The sequence below is a fragment of the Scyliorhinus torazame genome, chromosome 15 (genome assembly GCF_047496885.1).
Source record: "Scyliorhinus torazame isolate Kashiwa2021f chromosome 15, sScyTor2.1, whole genome shotgun sequence".
NCBI classification, from domain to species: domain Eukaryota; kingdom Metazoa; phylum Chordata; class Chondrichthyes; order Carcharhiniformes; family Scyliorhinidae; genus Scyliorhinus; species Scyliorhinus torazame.
Window position 1 is genome coordinate 91,253,660 of NC_092721.1, and position 18,842 is coordinate 91,272,501.

General features: G+C 46.2%; 2 protein-coding genes across 4 annotated transcripts in view; both read left to right on the forward strand.

Moving 5' to 3' along the window:
- The window catches only part of LOC140391684 (high affinity choline transporter 1-like), a 57,193-nt gene extending 47,513 nt beyond the window's left edge, over positions 1 to 9,680 (forward strand). For both annotated transcript variants that reach the window (XM_072476427.1, XM_072476426.1), the window contains exons 8-9: positions 1,513 to 1,730; positions 5,411 to 9,680. In XM_072476427.1, coding sequence (XP_072332528.1) covers positions 1,513 to 1,730; positions 5,411 to 5,941 — 749 coding nt within the window. In that variant the 3' untranslated portion in view covers positions 5,942 to 9,680. The remainder of the gene's footprint in view (positions 1 to 1,512; positions 1,731 to 5,410) is intronic.
- Positions 9,681 to 9,829: 149 nt separating this feature from the next.
- Positions 9,830 to 18,842, forward strand: part of vstm5 (V-set and transmembrane domain containing 5) — a 179,526-nt gene continuing 170,513 nt past the window's right edge. Inside the window, exon 1 of one of the 2 annotated variants that reach the window (XM_072476430.1) lies at positions 9,830 to 9,960. The gene's annotated coding sequence lies outside the window, so the exon portion shown is untranslated. The remainder of the gene's footprint in view (positions 9,961 to 18,842) is intronic. The other variant, XM_072476431.1, reaches the window with a different exon arrangement.

Consider the following 18,842-nt stretch of genomic DNA (forward strand, 5'->3'; position numbering starts at 1 on the left):
CCTTCCTGTGGAGGAATATCAAAGATCTGTTCTGAGGTTTGTAGTTAACTGCACGTCTGAGATGAAGAGTTCATTGTGGGCAAACTGTAATGTGCTCTCCTTTGGCAGAGGCATTTAATAAGTACAGGAGAGCAGCTGGTGGGGATCTCGCCCTGTTCCTGTCACTGCACCGAGTAAGTGTGTGATGGGAAGGCCAATGGAAGGCCTTTCTGGCCTGAAGCAATTGAGGCCCATAAGTGGGCAATTGATGCAGCGGGCAGGAGAATCATGAAGCAGGCAGCCTGAAAGATAAACTCTGTTCGGGTTGTTTGCCGGCTCCCAGAGAGTCCCTTGACCTGGTCAACCTGGAATCAGTAAAGGGAGGTCCAATGAGAGATCCCCAACTGCCCTTGGTGCCACTCTCCTTCCAACACCCTCCCCCGCGACACCCCCATCCCACAACTCCACCATCACTCACCTGGGCTGGGTCCATGGTGATCAGGGCCGGGATTCTCCCCTACCCGGCGGGGCGTGGGGTCCCGGCGGGATGGAGTGGCGGGAACCACTCCAGCGTCGGGCCGCCCCAAAGGTGCGGATTTCTCCGCACCTTTAGAGGCCAAGCCCTCACCTTGAGGGGCTAGGCCCGCGCCGGAGTGGTTGGCGTGCCACCGGCTGGCGGGAAAGGCCTTTGGCGCCACGCCAGCCGGGGCCGAAGGGACTGCGGTGATTGGCAGAAGTCTACGCATGCGCGGGAGCGTCAGTGGCTGCTGACGTCATCCTCGCGCATGCGCGGGGGGGGGGGGGGTTTGTCACTTCTGCATCGGCCATCGCAGAGGCTATAGCCGAGGTGGAAGGAAAAGAGTGCCCCCACGGCACAGGCCTGCCCGCGGATCGATGGGCCCCGATCGCACCCATGGGGGCACCCCCCGGGGCCAGATCGCCCCGCGCCCCCCCCAGGACCCCGGAGCCCGCCTGCGCCGCCAGTCCCGCCGGTAAGGTAGGTGGTTTGATTCCCGCAGGCGGGTCTGTCATGACAGCAGCGGGACTTTGACGCATCGCGGGCCGGAGAATCGCCGGGGGAGGCCTGCCGACTGGCGCGGCACGATTCCCGCCCCCGCCGAATTTGCGGTGCCAGAGAATTTGGCGGGGGTCGGAGAATCCCGCCCCAGATGTGTGAAGTACCAACAACAGCAATTGTATTGCCTCTCCCTTCAGCTGCCGACTAATGAAAAGCCCCTGGCCTCTGATTGACCAGCAGCAGTCAGTGGGCGGAACCCCCGGGGAAGGCCTGACTGTCACTTCATTCTGCATGCCTTCCCAAGAAGAGGGTACATGGGACTCTCCCTATATCTCCAGCAGGTCTCCCTGTCGCCGCTATTAAATACTGCCCGCCTGAATGAGAATCTCCTTCATACCCTTCCAGAACATAGTGCTCAGGGATTTTCCATACTTGTCAAATATTTATTAATCAGGCTTCATGATTTCATAGTCAGAAATTACTGATCTAAAAGCAAATTGTCTTATATCTTCCAGATTGGAATCAAACAGACTATGGCTTGCCAACTCCAAATGAAAGACAGGAATCAAGCATGATATTACCCATTGTCCTTCAGTATCTGTGCCCTGTTTATATTTCCGTATTGGGAATCGGTGCTCTTTCAGCAGCAGTTATGTCATCAGCAGATTCATCACTTTTATCAGCAAGTTCAATGTTTGCGCGTAATATCTACAAGACTATTATTAGGAAAACGGTGAGTATCTGTTTGAACTATTTAGAAAAGGAATAGACAATCGAGCCCTCTTAGTGTAGAGCAATGCTCGTAGTGGCTGGCACAGTGTGGCCTGTCAACATAATGAACAGAAAATCTGACCCATTCTCCGTATGAGTGCTACTCAGCGCTCTACTGCGGAATCAACCATGATATGAATATTGAAATGTAAGCTTTCTACTTCACTTACTAAGAAGATAAATGGGTCAGAATTTAACCTTCCCCTGCTGACATGGGGGTGGGGTGGGGGTGATCTTAGAATTTCTCAAATAGCCTTCCACCAGGCTCCCACCCACCCCATGCTCTCCGCAACTTTATACACTAGGATGGGCAAGGCCTAGGCTGGCCTGCCCATTCTTGTCCCAGTTGAGGCCCAATTAACCACTGAAGGGCCGCTTTCCGCCCAGCCTCAATTTTCAGACAGGCAGGAGGCCTTTAGGGGCAGGGGGAAGCCTGGAAATGAACTGTGTTCAAGCCTCAGGCAGGAAGGTGGGCTGTGTTACCTCCACCAGCAGCCTTTTCACACCGTCACCCTCTCCCCCCAAAATGTCCAGCCCCCAAATTTGTTCACTTCCCCATGGCTTCTCCACCGACACCCCCACCCTCCTGTACAAGAACTGGGGTAGGTGTTCATCAGCACCCATTAGTTGAACCTTCAGTCCCCACTCCCCCATCCTCGTTAGCTTGTCAAAATAAAGTGAAGTTGAGCAACATATGAAGACTTTCTTGCTCTTATTGTTGTTTGTGTGACATCTGCCCCATGAAAAAAAGGAAAAGACTCACATTTACACAGCACTTTTCACAACCTCAGGATGTCCCGAGATGTTTTATCACCAGTGAAGTATTTTAGAAGTGCAGGCATAGTTGCAAGGCAAGAAATGTGGCAGCTAATTATTTCCAACAAACCCCACAAACAGCAAGGTGATGATGACCAGATAAACTTATTTTAGAGACTTTGACTGAGAAGTAAACATTAGAAAGTGGGGATAATTTGCCTACTGTTCTCGTGTCATGGAGTCTTTCATATCTACCTGAGACAGCAGACAGGGACACAATTTAAAGTCTCATTTGAAAAGACAGCAGCTCCAATAGTTCAAGACTGGACTGCCAGCCTAGTTTCTTTCTATTTCAGTCTTTTCCACAACCTTCTGATTCAGAGGTGAGTGAGCTGCCACAGTTAAGAGTAATTGTTATAGGACCTGACGACTTTATCTTTGTTAAAATAAGTCATTGGCTTATTTGGTACCAAGCCCGACTGAAAATATAATGCTGGGCGCCTGATATGTTGAAGCCTGGGGCCTACAGCCTAACTAACGTGCCAATTGTGCCCCAGTGAAGCAATGGACGTAAAGGGACTGGGGAACTTGTGCAAGCTCTCATCCAGGTTCATCAAGGGATATGAATGACGCTGCTGCTTCACCATGCAGTTGAAGTGCTTGAGCTGACTCCATCCATAAAGCTTGGAACTTGCTCCCTCCTTTGTTTACCACCTCTGCCCAATGTCTTCTGCCTCTGTCCCCACAAGCCAGGAAAGTGCTCAGCAGACAACAGACAGCCAACGACCTTCACTGGCTGTGTATATTGAACAAGTCAACCTGGCATTCCTGAAACATCCTGAAAAACGTGTTTGAAGGGCCAGGGAGATAAGTGAATGGGATGAAAACACACAGCTAGGAAGCTGAGATCACTTGTGCACAGATACACATTACGGAATCACCACACAAGTAAAACATGCAATGAGGAAAGGCAAGGCAGTATTAATCCACCAGAGACCTGTCAATTTTCACCATCATGAAATTTACCATACATATTTAACCTTCTGAGTTACAGTTCTTCATACAGTGGGGAGGCAATGGCGTAGTGGTGTGGGGAGGCGATGATATCGTGGTAGTGGTGAGGCTGTGCCGTAGTGGCAATGTCACTGGACTAGTGAACCAGAGACCCAGAGTATTGCTCTGGGGACCCAGATTCAAATCCCATCACTGCAGATGGTGAAATTTGAATTCAATAAAAACCTGGAATTAAAAACGTCTAATGATGACCATGAAGCCATTGTCGATTGTCGGAAAAACACACCTGGTTCACTAATGCCCTTTAGGGAAGGAAATCTGCCGTCCTTACCTGGTCTGACCTACATGCCACTCCAGACCCACAGCAATGCGGTTGAATCTTCACTGCCCACTCAAGAGCAATTAGGGATGGGCAATAAATGCTGGCACAGCCTGTGACACTCAAGTCCCATGAACGAATAAAATATAAATAAATAAACAATCTTTTGCTGAAAACCAGAAAATGCATTACACACATCAAGAAACATTGCTGACAAAAAATCCTGAAGCTGGTTTATAAGTCAAGCTGTTTTTGGTATGGCAAGTCGATCAACAGCAGACAAGTAGTAGGCCCAGTTCAAAAAAATGTGTCCCTCAGCTTAGGCTTAAAGGGAATTTTATTTGTAGCAAGAATTTTATTTGTATCTAGAAAGTTCTTCATTGACTGTAAAGCACTTTGGGACATCCTGCGGCTGTGATAGGTGCTATATAAATTCAAGTCTTTCATTGATTCTTTAATGAAAACCAGCACAAATAAGTGGATAGTGGGGGCCCATATAATGGAGGAACAGTCCATGATGACTAAACCATTTGCTTTATGCCATCCCTTATCACCACAAGGACTGCAGTGGTTGTTGTGGTAATATGTCTATGGACTATATCATAATTGGATGGTGTGTGACCTCCAACCAGCAGGTGGCAGTACAAGCACACCATGTGGTCTCCAGACCAAGGCCATGTGACCTGGGACCCGGATATAAAGGGAGGCACATCCGGCCATCTTGGGAAGAAGATTGAGAGGGTAATAAGACGTACATGTAATTGGTCAGTGCTAGGTGTATGTTTCAGAGGAATAGCCTCCATGATAACGTGCGCTGAATCAGATTACCATCTTACCACACGAGACACAATAAAAGGATCTTGGTTTGGACATATCAAAGTGTTTGGTGAGTTACTTTATAAAGTACAAGGGACCAAACACAAAAGTTCTAAAAGGCCAATCCCCCACCTTTCAACGGGCAATTAGGGATGGACAATAAAGGCAGATTTTCTGGTGTTGCCCACATTCTGAGAGCAAATATTAATTTATATATGTTATAATAGTATATAAATAACATGTGATGGTCTGACTATTGTAGTTCTGGATATAAACTCCCCACTCACACTATCTCATTCTTCCAGTTGTACTGAGGAACCCTCATGAACTCATACAACCCTCATGAAATACCTGGAGTCTATGGGGGTACAAGGTCATTGTTAAAAAAACTCCCATTAAGTGTTGGGTGACTATTTTAATTGTGTCATCTCTATTTGAGCTCCTCTGCTTTTGAATTTATTCCCAGCTATTGGTCACTGCATGATACAGATGTTCCTCGACTGAGAAAACAGGAAGCTACTATTGCAATGGAGTTATGCAAAGTGATGGCCCCTCTGATTTACCCTCCCCGTTGGGAAGGGTTCTGATCAGTGCTTGTCCACCAGGTAATGGCTGTGGTTGGGAAATAGTGAAATGGAGACTCACGGCCATGAACCATGCTCGAGCATGCTGGCATTTAATGATAAAAGCAAAGTTTAATCAAGCTTCACTAATCAAACATATTATTTTGTCAACAGGCTGCTGAAAAAGAAGTGATTTGGGTTATGCGAACTACAGTAATTCTGTGTGGAGCTGCAGCTACAACATTGGCACTTCTAACAAACTCAATTTACGGTCTGTGGTTCCTGAGTGCAGAATTAGTGTATGCCATACTCTTTCCGCAGTTTGTCTGTGTCCTCTTCATCCCAAACACAAATACATACGGATCAGCTGCAGGATATCTTGTTGGATTAACCTTGAGACTATTAGCTGGCGAACCTTTTCTTCGGATTCCACCTCTAATTCAATATCCAGGCATTTCCTTTGAAAATGGCACCTATCGGCAACTGTTTCCATTTAAAACTTTCACAATGGTGCTGTCCTTACTTTCTATTGTGATGTTCTCATACCTGGCCTCATTTGTATTCAGCAGAAAGCTTCTGCCTGTAAGATTCGACGTTTTCAAAATTACCGATAAAACACAGGACTTTCCTGCAACGCCAGAGGAGCAGATTACTTTAAATGATTGCAACAATCATAAACTGGAGCCTGACAAGAATCACATGTAATAATTGCTATGTTAGCGTTCATTAGCTCCTCAGATGTCTATTTTCAGAGAAGGTGTTGGGGATTTATTTCATGCTTGTCCCACACCACTGCCCTAACTTCAGCAGAAGTTTGATGAAAACTCCCATTTCGTGTGGAGGCTTGCTCTTTCACCTACATTATGGTGAAACTTCCAGATGCCTGAGAAAATTCACCCCCATCATTTACATATACACTCACAATAATCGTGACCATTTTACATGGAGATGATGCTTGATATTATTCTTACAGGGTGACTGAGAGGTTCATGTCTCCAAGAACCTGTAGCCGCCTACCCTGGATCTTCTGTCTTCCAATTGAAATTAGGGAGGAGATCCCTAATACTGGCTCTTCCTCACTATGCGTCACACCCATACATTTCCCGGTCAGGAAACTCATTCTGATGTGGGAATTAGAAGGAGTTAACATCACTTTGTCTGACATAATATTTCAGAAACTTTGCAAATCAAGCTGAGCTCTGATCTTCACACCCAGGAAAACTCAGCATCTGGAGTCACTCCAGTTTCAATTGTAGACACACTTGACTTCAATGAAAATAACCATTGGGAACTATTCAGATTGGTTTCACTGACTATTGCACAAAATGACTCCTGCGTTCATTTAAAGAACCTAGTCAGAAGGATCATTCGACAGTGCAGAGGCCATTTCCCAACCATTTCGACTGCCAGTTGGGATTGTTTCCCCTCTCACCAAACCAATGGGCTTCTCAATAGGAGTCTCCCTATCTGAGCTGTGAGCTTGAGAAGAATGAATGGCAGATAGACAAGACAGCACCAAATGTGCTCTATGCACACCCAGCAATCCACTCACATTCACCTACAGATAGAGTTGCATTTACATCGCTTTCCAAGGGAGCACATGGCAAAAGACCTGCTGATATATAAATGTTGGGCGCGACTCAGCCACCGCATTGCACCTGATATGACGCCGGGCACAACGGGTGAATCAACTTAGTTGTCTAGCAGAGTGAGGACGAGGTTCTGGACTAGCTAGGAATGTGAAAAGGCTCGGTCTCAGTGATCGATAACTAGGATAATCACTTCTTAGTATAGCTGACCGAGATAGTCAACTTGAACTGTAGGAACTGTGTTGTAAAATGCAGAGGTTGTACAGCTGGCAGTGTACTGCATGTGTACCGTAGACAGTGGGCTTCAGGCTGCATTTGAGGTCAGGTGGAGACCATCATTCACATGCCCAATGTGGAAGAAATAATTTCAGGCCTTCAAGCAGCTATTAGCAGTTTTGCTTAAAGTTCATAGAGGAAATGAAAAGAATGAAAAATCAATGCAGAAATGGTTAAAGGTGGAAGCAATGAAAGCAGAATTAGAGAATGACGTGGATAAATGTTACGAAGGGGAAGTTAAACAGCTGCAGGAGAATTAAATCCAGCAGTTTAAAGATGAGACAGTGAGCAACAAAGGACCAAAGAAGTTGGTTGAAAACTTCAGCCTAATGGGTAGGATTTTACCATGGGTTTTGGGACCCCAACATCACGATGGAATGGGATCCTGAGCGCATATGTATGCAGGCAGAGGGACTGGTTCAGCAGTTTTAACGGAGGCAGCCTCCTAATTGTCCGCCTCGGGACTCACAGGCCAACTGAGGATGGCGGGTGGTTCCCAGCGTTGCCAGCACCATCACAGGGCCGGCAGCTCGAGACCCTTGGCAGCGGCATCAGGTGGATGCCCCTGGAGCAAAGGATGAAGCTAACTTGGCTAAAATTAGAAAACATGCTGGATAATTGGTAACATCAAAAAGAATCATAAATTACAATCAGCAACATGTATTTGTATAACATATTTAATGTAATAAAATATTCCAAGACACTACACAGGAGCATTATAAAGCAAAATTAGCAACTGCGACACAGATTGAAGCAGGTGGAAAAAACCTTGCTCAAACCTTGGAAAAAAGAGAGGTAGAGAACCAGATAGGTTTAGGGAGGGAATTCCAGAGTTTCGGCCTAGACAGCTGACAGCATAGTGGCCATTGATGGAGGAATTATAATCAGGAAGATTCAAGAGGACTGAATCAGATAAGCACCGATATCTGGGCGGGTTGGGAATTTGGAAAAGATCACAGAGATAGGGGGCTGGATTCTCCGATTCTGGGGCTATGTCCCCACGCTGGAGTGGGAACGATGGCGTTTTACGCCTGAACAACTGACGCAAAACGGCCACCGATTCCCCATTTTTCTGGGGGCTAGCAGGATGGCAGCATAGAGCCCCCGGCTCTAGCTGCCGATACGCCCCAGAGAATTGCCGGGTCCGTGGCCGTGCATGCGCATGGCGGCGGCCTGCAGCAGCCGCGCCATGCTTCACGCTGCCGGCTGCTCGCGGACCCGGCCCACGGAAAATAGTCCCCCTTTCGGCCGGCTCGCACGCTCCAACAGTGCCCTCAGCTCCAAATAATGTCCCCCGCCCGTGGATCGGCCCTCCCCCGACTGTGGCGGTGCTGAACTGAGTCCGCAGCCGCCACGCCGGGTTCCCGATGGGTGAGCCAACATGCGAACCACGGCGCCGGAATCTTGGCCGGTCGAGGGCGGAGTATCGGAAGGGTGGGCCTCAGGCAATGTCCTCAGGCCGCCGATACGTGGCGCGGCATACTGCCGCTTTGGAGGGGGCGGATCATCGCAAAAGCGGCGTCGCCCCAGATTTGGTCAGGAACTCGGAGTGTCCAGCCATTCGCTGAACGAGATTTCGGGGTCGCCGACCGGAGAATCCAGCCCAGGGAGAGGTGAGATCATGGAGGGAGGGATCTGAAAATTAGGATGTGAATTTTTAATTAAGGGCATTGCTTGGCTGGAAGGCAATGCAGGCCAGTGGACTACAAGTGAATGGGACTTGGTGCAAAGGCAACAAAGATTTGGATAGCATTAGTTTTAAGAGGATAGACGGCCAGGAGTGTGTTGGAAGAGTCAAATCTAGAGGTGAGAAGCCATACATACGGGACTGGATTTCTTCTGCCCCACCTGCCGCAAGAACGCCACAGGCGAGAGGCGGACAATGGAGAAGTCCATTGACCTCGGCGGGATCCTCCGGTCGCCGGGCGGGCGCGGCCGGAGAATCCAGCACAAGGCTTTCTGCAGTAGATGAGCCAATGCAGAGACGAAGTTGGGGAATTCTAGAGGGGAGGTGGCAATATGTGGTCTTAGTGATAGCATGGATAAATGGGCTGAAGGTCAATTCGGAATCGAATACAACATCAAGGTTCAATCAGCCTGACTCAGTCTCAGTTCCCAAGGAGAGAGGTGGAGTTAGTAGTTAGGGAATGGAGTTTGTGGCAGGACTAAAGGCAGTGATTTATATCTTCCCACTATTTAATTGGAGGTTATTCCTAATGATCCAGTGTTGGAGCTTATTATATGGAGGCAAGAAAACCAGCAGACAATGATGAGAGATAAAGAAAGTCAAAGATAAGAGCACTGTGTGCTGAACCCTAAGAGAGAGGAGAAATACTGTCACATATTGCTGGGCGACAAACTAAATAAAAATATAAAATCCAGGCTGACAGTGATTTTTCAGCACTGCGTACATTGCAACAGGATAGCATAGGAGAGGAACCATTTTATCTCCCATGAAAAAGAATTCAATCACTCTGTTGTGTTCACCATTATAAAATTGTTTGAGAAGCTATTGTATTATTTCTGGTAAAACACTTCTGTTTGAATGTCAAATAAAATTCTTGAGTTAGTCACCTAAATACCGTCTCATGAATAATCCTTGATCTTTTGTACCCTAAATCCGGAAATCCCACTTCAATGTGAAAGAGCAAAGGGCGTTTGTCTAAAGCTACAAGGCAGGTTACATTTGCGGCATACAAAGCAAATGTCCAAAGAGTACTCTTACATACTTCACAGCTCTTCGGCATGTATCAGTAGGGCTATCTCTCTGGCCCACGTGTAAGATTCCGAATCATGCTGTAATACAAATCAAGCTGCAACTGCTCCAGCCTGGACCAACCTGTCGCAATATTCTGGAGGGTGAGTCAGCCTTGTGTGACACGTCATGCCAAAGTCTGGTCTGTGTCACTGAACTTCAATGTCTAGAAGATAAGATGGCAAACACAAAGTAAGATCTCCTGTGTAGGTCTGGGCACATACTAAAATCAGACAAATTCCGTAAACCTCATGAGGAAACTGAAATTTCAAACAGTGGTCTGGATTTTCATGGGGACAAAGAGGGTCCCTGGCTTTTCCAGAAAGGCACTGAGGCCTTAAATCAAAAGTCCCATCCCTGAACCCATAACCTGCCATTTTCATCAGGAGAAATGAGGGCGGGTTGTACTTTGCACATCTGTCATTCACAGAGGCAGCTGCACATGTTAAAATGCAGCTGCGTGCAATCTGATCGAATTTTGTCCATGGTGTCCAAAACACAACTTGTGCAGTTTAGACCTTACAGGAGAATGTGTGACGTTCTTTCGAAAGTTGGGTACCCTTTGGAAAGGTAGAATACCCCCTTTTGGATAGGCTCAAGGGCACCTTTGGATGAGGTGAGGTGCCCTTTGGGAAGGGGTTGGCTGCCCTTTGGGAATGTTAAAAGTAGACATAAATATGCATTAACAAGTGCATAAACACATTGGAACTAGTTTTTTGTAGCTGCAAAGCTATCAAGGAAACTGTCAAAGCTCTCAGGGAAAATATCAAAACTCATTGGAACTAAAAAGCTATCAACACATTTAAACCTCCTGCCATTCAAACTTAAAATAATGCTTGCTATTTCACACTGCTGATGGCATAAGACTGAGGGTTATTATTATATGATTAGTAATAACTTCACATCTTTATCATTCAATCTATCATTATCAGAGTGGGGTACCTGTCACCTCACCGTTGTAAGATTGACAGCTTCAAGTGCTTATAAAGTCTTTGATGTGAGGCTGTGATTACAAATGCATGTTGTTATAAGGGATTAATGTACTTGAAGTATTTTAAATAGACTTGTTTTTAACCAATGAGTGCTTTTATAAATAGTGAATTCATCAATAAAAACTTAGAAGTATATTTTGTTTCATCTCAGCGTGAGTCCTGAGGTCTCCCATGATGAATACTGGGAGTTGGCACAGAGAGTATAAGGGCAAGGGATGGTGGCTGGGGGGTGGGACATGAGTTTCAGAGAAAGTCACAGATTGGCATGCAGGGTCTGAAGGGCCAATGGAGGGGGTTGGTGTGGGGCACAGGTTTGAGAGGCCATGGGGGTTGATGGGAGCATAAGCTGCCATAGGTTGGAAGGATAGGGCATGGGGAGTATATGGGGATGCGGAGTGTGAGAAGATAAGGCGTAGAGGGCTGCTTTTTGTTTTGAGGGTTAATTTGCAGCTAGGACAAAGTGACAGAGCACCGAGGCCAGCCTTTCATCCATCCCATCTTCACACCTGACAACTGGTAACCCAGCTGACTTCAAGTTGAATCCAGCGGTCTTGTTGCTTTCATTCTGTGGCCTTCTGTTTTAACTGCAGAGGCAGTTTAAAAATCCATATAGATGGTCTATCGGTTCCTCTGGAGACACAAGTGTGGAGTTGATTTCTTTCTTTAATATGCCTTCTTTGCCTGTTGCACATGGAGTGAGAGGCAAACAATAGCAGACAGGGCCCAAAAACTTGTAAGTTGGGTGGAGAGAGAGAGAGGAAGGATTTCTTTCAGCTTCTCAGCTGCTGGTCCTCAGTCCTGCTGAGAAAGCATGTTTTTAAAATTCTTTCACAGGATGTTGGCATCGTTGGCTAGGCCAGCATTTATTTGTCCATCCCTAATTGCCCTTGAGGAGCTGGTGGTGAGCCACCTTCTTGAAACATTGCAGTCCATGTGGTGTAGGTTGTAGCCATCTGGGATGGCCACTTCCAACTAGGTACAGGGAAACTCTCAAAGCCTAGCGGGTAAAATGGACAAGGCAAGACTCAGGCAGGCTCAGAGCCTGAAATGCATATTCGTAAGCAAGAAGTCCAGACGGTATCGAAACTCCGACCAATTAGCATTTTAATGGGGCCGATTAGCATTTGATGGCCCATCTTCACCAAAACAAAGGACTGGTACTGGCAACCGGTACAGTCCCAGACATTTTGGTACAACTCCCTGGTCAAGGGAAGCGTAAACAACGGGGTCAGTAACCCCTTTGAACACGCTCAGCCATCCAGATCCCAGCCCACCTATTGGTTAGGAATCGAACAGAGTGATCAGGGATCACCCAATGAGTAAGGCCCAAACCGAAGGACTGCCCAAAAGAGCGGGAAAACCCCCAAGTATAAGAGGAAGAGTTTGCCACGTGTTCGTTCTCTCTTGGACCTGGTACCCTGGTCACAGCCATCTCCAAGTTTGACTAGGGACAGAGTAGGACCAGTCAAGGACAGGGATGGGAAGTTGTGTGTAGAGTCTGAAGAGATAGGCGAGATACTAAATGAATATTTTTCGTCAGTATTCACTCAGGAAAAAGATAATGTTGTGGAGGAGAATGCTGAGCTCCAGGTAAATAGATTAGATGGCATTGAGGTAAGTAGGGAAGAGGTGTTGGCAATTCTGGACAGGCTGAAAATAGATAAGTCCCCGGGGCCTGATGGGATTTATCCTAGGATTCTCTGGGAGGCCAGGGAAGAGATTGCTGGACCATTGGCTTTGATTTTTATGTCATCATTGGATACAGGAATAGTGCCAGAGGACTGGAGGATAGCAAATGTGGTCCCTTTGTTCAAAAAGGGGAGCAGAGACAACCCCGGCAACTATAGACCGGTGAGCCTCACGTCTGTAGTGCGTAAAGTCTTGGAGGGCATTATAAGAGACAAGATTTATAATCATCTAGATAGGAATAATATGATCAGGGATAGTCAGCATGGCTTTGTGAAGGGTAGGTCATGCCTCACAAACCTTATCGAGTTCTTTGAGAAGGTGACTGAACAGGTAGACGAGGGTAGAGCAGTTGATGTGGTGTATATGGATTTCAGCAAAGCGTTTGATAAGGTTCCCCACGGTAGGCTATTGCAGAAAATACGGAGGCTGGGGATTGAGGGTGATTTAGAGATGTGGATCAGAAATTGGCTAGCTGAAAGAAGACAGAGGGTGGTGGTTGATGGGAAATGTTCAGAATGGAGTTTTGTCACAAGTGGAGTACCACAAGGATCTGTTCTGGGGCCGTTGCTGTTTGTCATTTTTATCAATGACCTAGAGGAAGGCGCAGAAGGGTGGGTGAGTAAATTTGCAGACGATACTAAAGTCGGTGGTGTTGTCGATAGTGAGGAAGGAAGTAGCAGGTTACAGAGGGATATAGATAAGCTGCAGTGCTGGGCTGAGAGGTGGCAAATGGAGTTTAATGTAGAGAAGTGTGAGGTGATTCACTTTGGAAGGAAAAACAGGAATGTGGAATATGTGGCTAATGGAAAAGTTCTTGAAAGTGTGGATGAGCAGAGGGATCTAGGTGTCCATGTACATAGATCCCTGAAAGTTGCCACCCAGGTTGATAGGGTGGTGAAGAAGGCCTATGGAGTGTTGGCCTTTATTGGTAGAGGGATTGAGTTCCGGAGTCAGGAGGTCATGTTGCAGCTGTACAGAACTCTGGTACGGCCGCATTTGGAGTATTGCGTACAGTTCTGGTCACCGCATTATAGGAAGGACGTGGAGGCTTTGGAACGGGTGCAGAGGAGATTTACCAGGATGTTGCCTGGTATGGAGGGAAAATCTTATGAGGAAAGGCTGATGGACTTGAGGTTGTTTTCGTTAGAGAGAAGAAGGTTAAGAGGAGACTTAATAGAGGCATACAAAATGATCAGAGGGTTAGATAGGGTGGACAGTGAGAGCCTTCTCCCGCGGATGGAAATGGCTAGCACGAGGGGACATAGCCTTAAACTGAGGGGTAATAGATATAGGACAGAGGTCAGGGGTAGGTTCTTTACGCAAAGAGTAGTGAGGCCGTGGAATGCCCTACCTGCTCCAGTAGTGAACTCGCCAACATTAAGGGCATTTAAAAGTTTATTGGATAAACATATGGATGATAATGGTATAGTGTAGGTTAGATGGCTTTTGTTTCGGTGCAACATCGTGGGCCGAAGGGCCTGTACTGCGCTGTATTGTTCTATGTTCTATGTTCTAAGTGCAGCAACACCAGAAGGAAGTACAAGTTCAACGCTCGCTACCAGACAGATGAGCCTAGCTGAGCAGCAGTTACTCCTTCGGACTCGATAGATCCAGAATCGAACAGCGGTCACTGTTTCTCTGGCCTAAGCCGGGTGCCCAAAGTTAAGTACAGGTTATCTTAGTCAATAGGTGTAGTTAACTAGTAGTGTTTATGTTGCATGACTAATTTTGTGTAAATAAAGTACCCTTGACCTTGAAATAACTAACTGGTGTTTGACTCTTTGACCGATAGCCGGTTGAAACTTGTGATGGTATCATTTGATATCTGGCGACTCTAAGCATTAGGACATAGATAACATAGAAAGAAGGGCAAATTTGCTGATTGCCATAATTGGAACAGTGCCACAGAAAGGACAGAGTGAAAGAGTAAAAAGAAGGAAAGGCAACAAGGTACTGTAATGATATGTATTTAGGTATGCCTGTGAAGGGTTAATTATTACATCTCAGTGTAATTCAAACACTAGAGGGCACCACCAGTTCCCAGTATAAATATCAGACCTCAGGGAATGCTGGGTATTTAGCAAAGTATTGATCACAGCACGAGGAGTAGTTTATATTAGAGAGAGAGAGTTAACACGGGGTCATCATTAGTTAATACTAGATTATAGATTACTGTTTAGCAGATTCAACCTTACTTTATTCGTAGTTGTAGCTCAGTAGTGTGTGTGAACTTTATTCAATTAATCGTTATTCAATAACTTAGTTTTGCTACAATCTAAAGATTGGTGGTTTCTTTATCATTAACTCATCAGACCTTTCTGGATCACAAGGCAAAGAATAACAACATATTACCACAAAGTGTAAGAGAACATGGTACCAGGTATGTCTACTGTAGCTAACTAGTTTAGTTTAGCGAGGATCCAGTCCACAAAACTAAGAAGCAATTTGAATCTCGAAGCACCAACCTGTGACTGCAGAACTTCGATGAATCCAGGACTGATGGACAAAGCTCAAGCTCCATGACAACTCCGGATTACCGGCAAACTGGATGTTAACTGGCAAGTGTTCAGGTAGCAGTTTCAAATTCATTTCGAGGCTTCAGATTTAAATAGTGCAATTGATGCAAAATTCAAACAAATGAAACTTTTGAGAGTTTTATTTTCAAGAAAAGAATGCAAAACAAAGGTGAATCAATTGATTGCTTTGTGTATGATCTTAGACTGCTAGCTTAATCTTGTAACTTCTCAGCCTTGAATGACTCAATGATCAGGGATTAAATAGTCTTTGGTATAATTGATAAAAAGCTCAGGGAACGCTTGCTGAGACAGAAGGATTTCATGCTTGAAACTCCGATTTAAATATGCCAGTTACATCAGTTATTGAAATGTCAGTATAATGAATTGTTTCTCTGTGAAAAGGGCACAAAAACGAAACTCAAGGTAGAATGTGTTACGGCAGTGTCACAAATGAAGAAAATGCGTGTTTCAGACACCAGCCATCTTGAGCGTGCATTCTAACCCTACACATGTGCACTTCGTTAAAAGATGCGAGACGGACAAAGATCGATCTGCGCATGCGCAAAGACGTTTGGAGCGTGATGATGTGTACGTAATGACGCATGGAAGGTGTGGAACCACCCACAATCAGAAAAAAATGCCCTGCGCGAGGAAAGCTCTGCTCACAATGTGGCAAACAAAACCACTTTGCTGCTCAGTGCAGATCCATACACAGTTAAATCTGCAAAGTCAAAGTCAAGACAGATTAATGTTAGAAGTGTAGTTTAAGGAAGAAGGTTTTGAAGAAAATGTTTCCAATGACACAGTGCTTATTCTTTGGAAGACTCATTCTTTGTTGGCATCATTGAGAAGTATGATAGAACCACAGAAGTATCAACACCTCTCAAGATAGTCCACTCCATCAACACTGATATGGAATGGAACACAGTATTACAAGTCAATGATTATCCAATCAACTTTAAGCTGGATACTGGCCCTTCTGCCAATTTGCTTAATAAGCTTGACTTCACAAAGCTAAAGCAAACTCTGAAAATCCATCAATCAGCTTGTCAACTGTGCGACTACAATGGCAATGTCATCACATCAAAGGGATCTTGCTACTTGTTAGTTACCAATAATGACATAGCGAGTTCTCTAATATTTGAGATTGTTGATTCAAACAAGTCTTCACCCTTAGGTGCACAAGCCTGCAAGGATTTACACCTAATTCAGAGGATTTGTAGTGCAAATTCATCTCACCAATGATTTCCCGAACAGGCGCCGGAATGTGGCGACTAGGGGCTTTTCACAGTAACTTCACTTGAAGCCTACTTGTGACAATAAGCGATTTTCATTCATTCAAGACGACATTCAAGGGATTCTGAATCTTTATCCAGACGTCTTCGAAGGCATGGGTGCTCGTCCCTACAGTTACAAAATGCTGTTACGACCGGATGCCAAACCTGTGGTACACCCGCCAAGAAGTGTTCCTGCACCACTTCGAGAGAGATTGAAACTTGAACTGGCAAGATTACAACATCAAGACATTATATCAAGAATCACAGAACCGACTGATTGGATCAGCTCCATGGTTTGTGTGAAGAAACCTTCTGGTGATCTGAGGATATGCATCGACCCTGAAGATCCGAATAAGAACATTAAGAGGGAGCACTATCCCATTCCCAAGAGAGAAGAAATCACTAGCGAGATGGCCAATGCAAGAAACTTTTCCAAATTGGATGCTTCCAGAGAATTCTGGCAGATGCAACTTGATGAATCTAGTAGAAAGTTATGTACTTTGAACACGACTTTTGGCAGGTCCTGTTTTAACAGGATGCCTTTTGGAATCATCTCTGCTTCTGATGTGATGGAACAGATGACTGAGTGTATTGAAGGTGTTCGTGTATATGTGGATGATATAATCATTTGGTCATCGACAAGAGAAGAACACACCTCAAGATTATTACAGGTATATCAAAGAGTGCATATGTTTGGTTTGAAACTGAATAGAACCAAATGTAGTTTTAGTATTTCGGCTCTGAAGTTCCTTGGAGACCAGGTGCGGGATTCTCCGATCCCCCGCCGGGTCGGAGAATCGCCGGGGGGGTGGGGTGGGGGGGGGGGGGGGCGGCGTAAATCCTGTCCCACCGCTCCGAATTCTCTGGCACCGGTTTTAGGGCGGGGGCGGAGATTCTGCCGGTCGGCGGCCTCCCCGGCAATTCTCCGGCCCCAATCGGCCGAGCGGCCACCCGTTTACGGCTAGTCCCACCGGCATGAAATGGACATGGTCCATCCCGGCGGGACTTGGCTTGTCGGACGTGTCTTCGGGGGGGGGGGGGGGGGCGCAAGGGCCCTAAGGGTGGCCTGGTCCGCGATCGGGGCCCACTGATCTGCTGGCAGGCCTGTGCCTTGGGGGCACTCTTTCCCTCCGCGCCAGCCTCTGTAAGGCTCCACCACGGCCGGCGCGGAGAAGAAAGCCCCTGCACATGCGCAGGAAACACACCGGCGGTTCTGCGCATGCGCCAACTCGCGCTGGCCGGCGGTGGCCCTTCGGTGCCAACTTCTCCAGTGCTGGCCTAGCCCCCGGAAGTGTGGAGGATTCCACAACGTCCGGGTGGCCAGACGCCGGAGTGGCTCACGCCACTCCTGGCGCTGGTTAGGTCCACCCCGCCAATTCCGGGAGAATCCCGGCCCAGATTTCTGAACATGGTTTGCGACCAGGCTGCCATCCAACAAATGAAAGTTCCAGAGGACAAGAAAGCCGTTTTACGATTCTTAGCTGTTGTGAATTTTCTAGGCAAGTTCATTCCCAACCTTTCATTCAGAAACCCTGCTCTCAGAAATCTCATTAAGAAGTTTACCAAGTTTGACTAGACCAACAAAGGAATGACTCGATTTAAAGGCACAACTGACGACACCACCTCGTCTTTCGTTCTTCGATCCGAACAGAGAAAACCTCGACTGATGCGAGTCACGATGGAATACGAGCAGTTCTGTTGCAAAAGGACAACAACTCGTCATGGTTACTGGTTGCATACTCTTCCAGAGCGATGACACCGACTGAACAACGGTATGCACAGATTGAGAAAGAATGCCTTGGTTTACTTACAGGCGTTTTAAAGTTTCATGATTATGTTTATGGACTTCCCACCTTTACTGTTGAAACTAACCACAAACCACTTGTACATATCATACAAAAGGATCTAAATGGTATGACTCCAAGATTACAGAGGATCTTGATGGAGCTTAGGAGATACAACTTCAACCTCATCTATACTCCGGGCAAGGACTTGGTAATTGCAGACGCTTTGTCACATTCAATCATTTTAGAAGGAGAACATCATGAATTTATACAGCATGTAGAAGCTCAAGTGCAGCTTCGAGCTGAAACTCTTCCTGCTTCAGATGTGAAATTGCACCTCATCCGTGAAGAAACCAAGAAGGATTCAATGCTTGAAAGAGTCATAGACCAGCTCAACAATGGTTGGCCAAAAGGGCATTGTTCCAAGTTCAGGAATATAGAAGCAGACTTAACAGTTGTGGATGGATTGTTACTTCGGCTTGATCGCATAGTTATACCTTTGTCTCTCCGACCCATGATTCTTAACCAGATACATGAAGGTCACCTTGGTATTGAAAAATGCAAGAGAAGAGCAAGACAAACTGTGTATTGGCTGGGTATCAACCAAGACATCACCGATATGATACTTGGATGCGAAACATGTCAGAAATTTCAACCTGCATAATGCAAGGAAAAACTACAACAATATGCATTGGAGACATCGCATGGACAAAAGTTGGGATTGATTT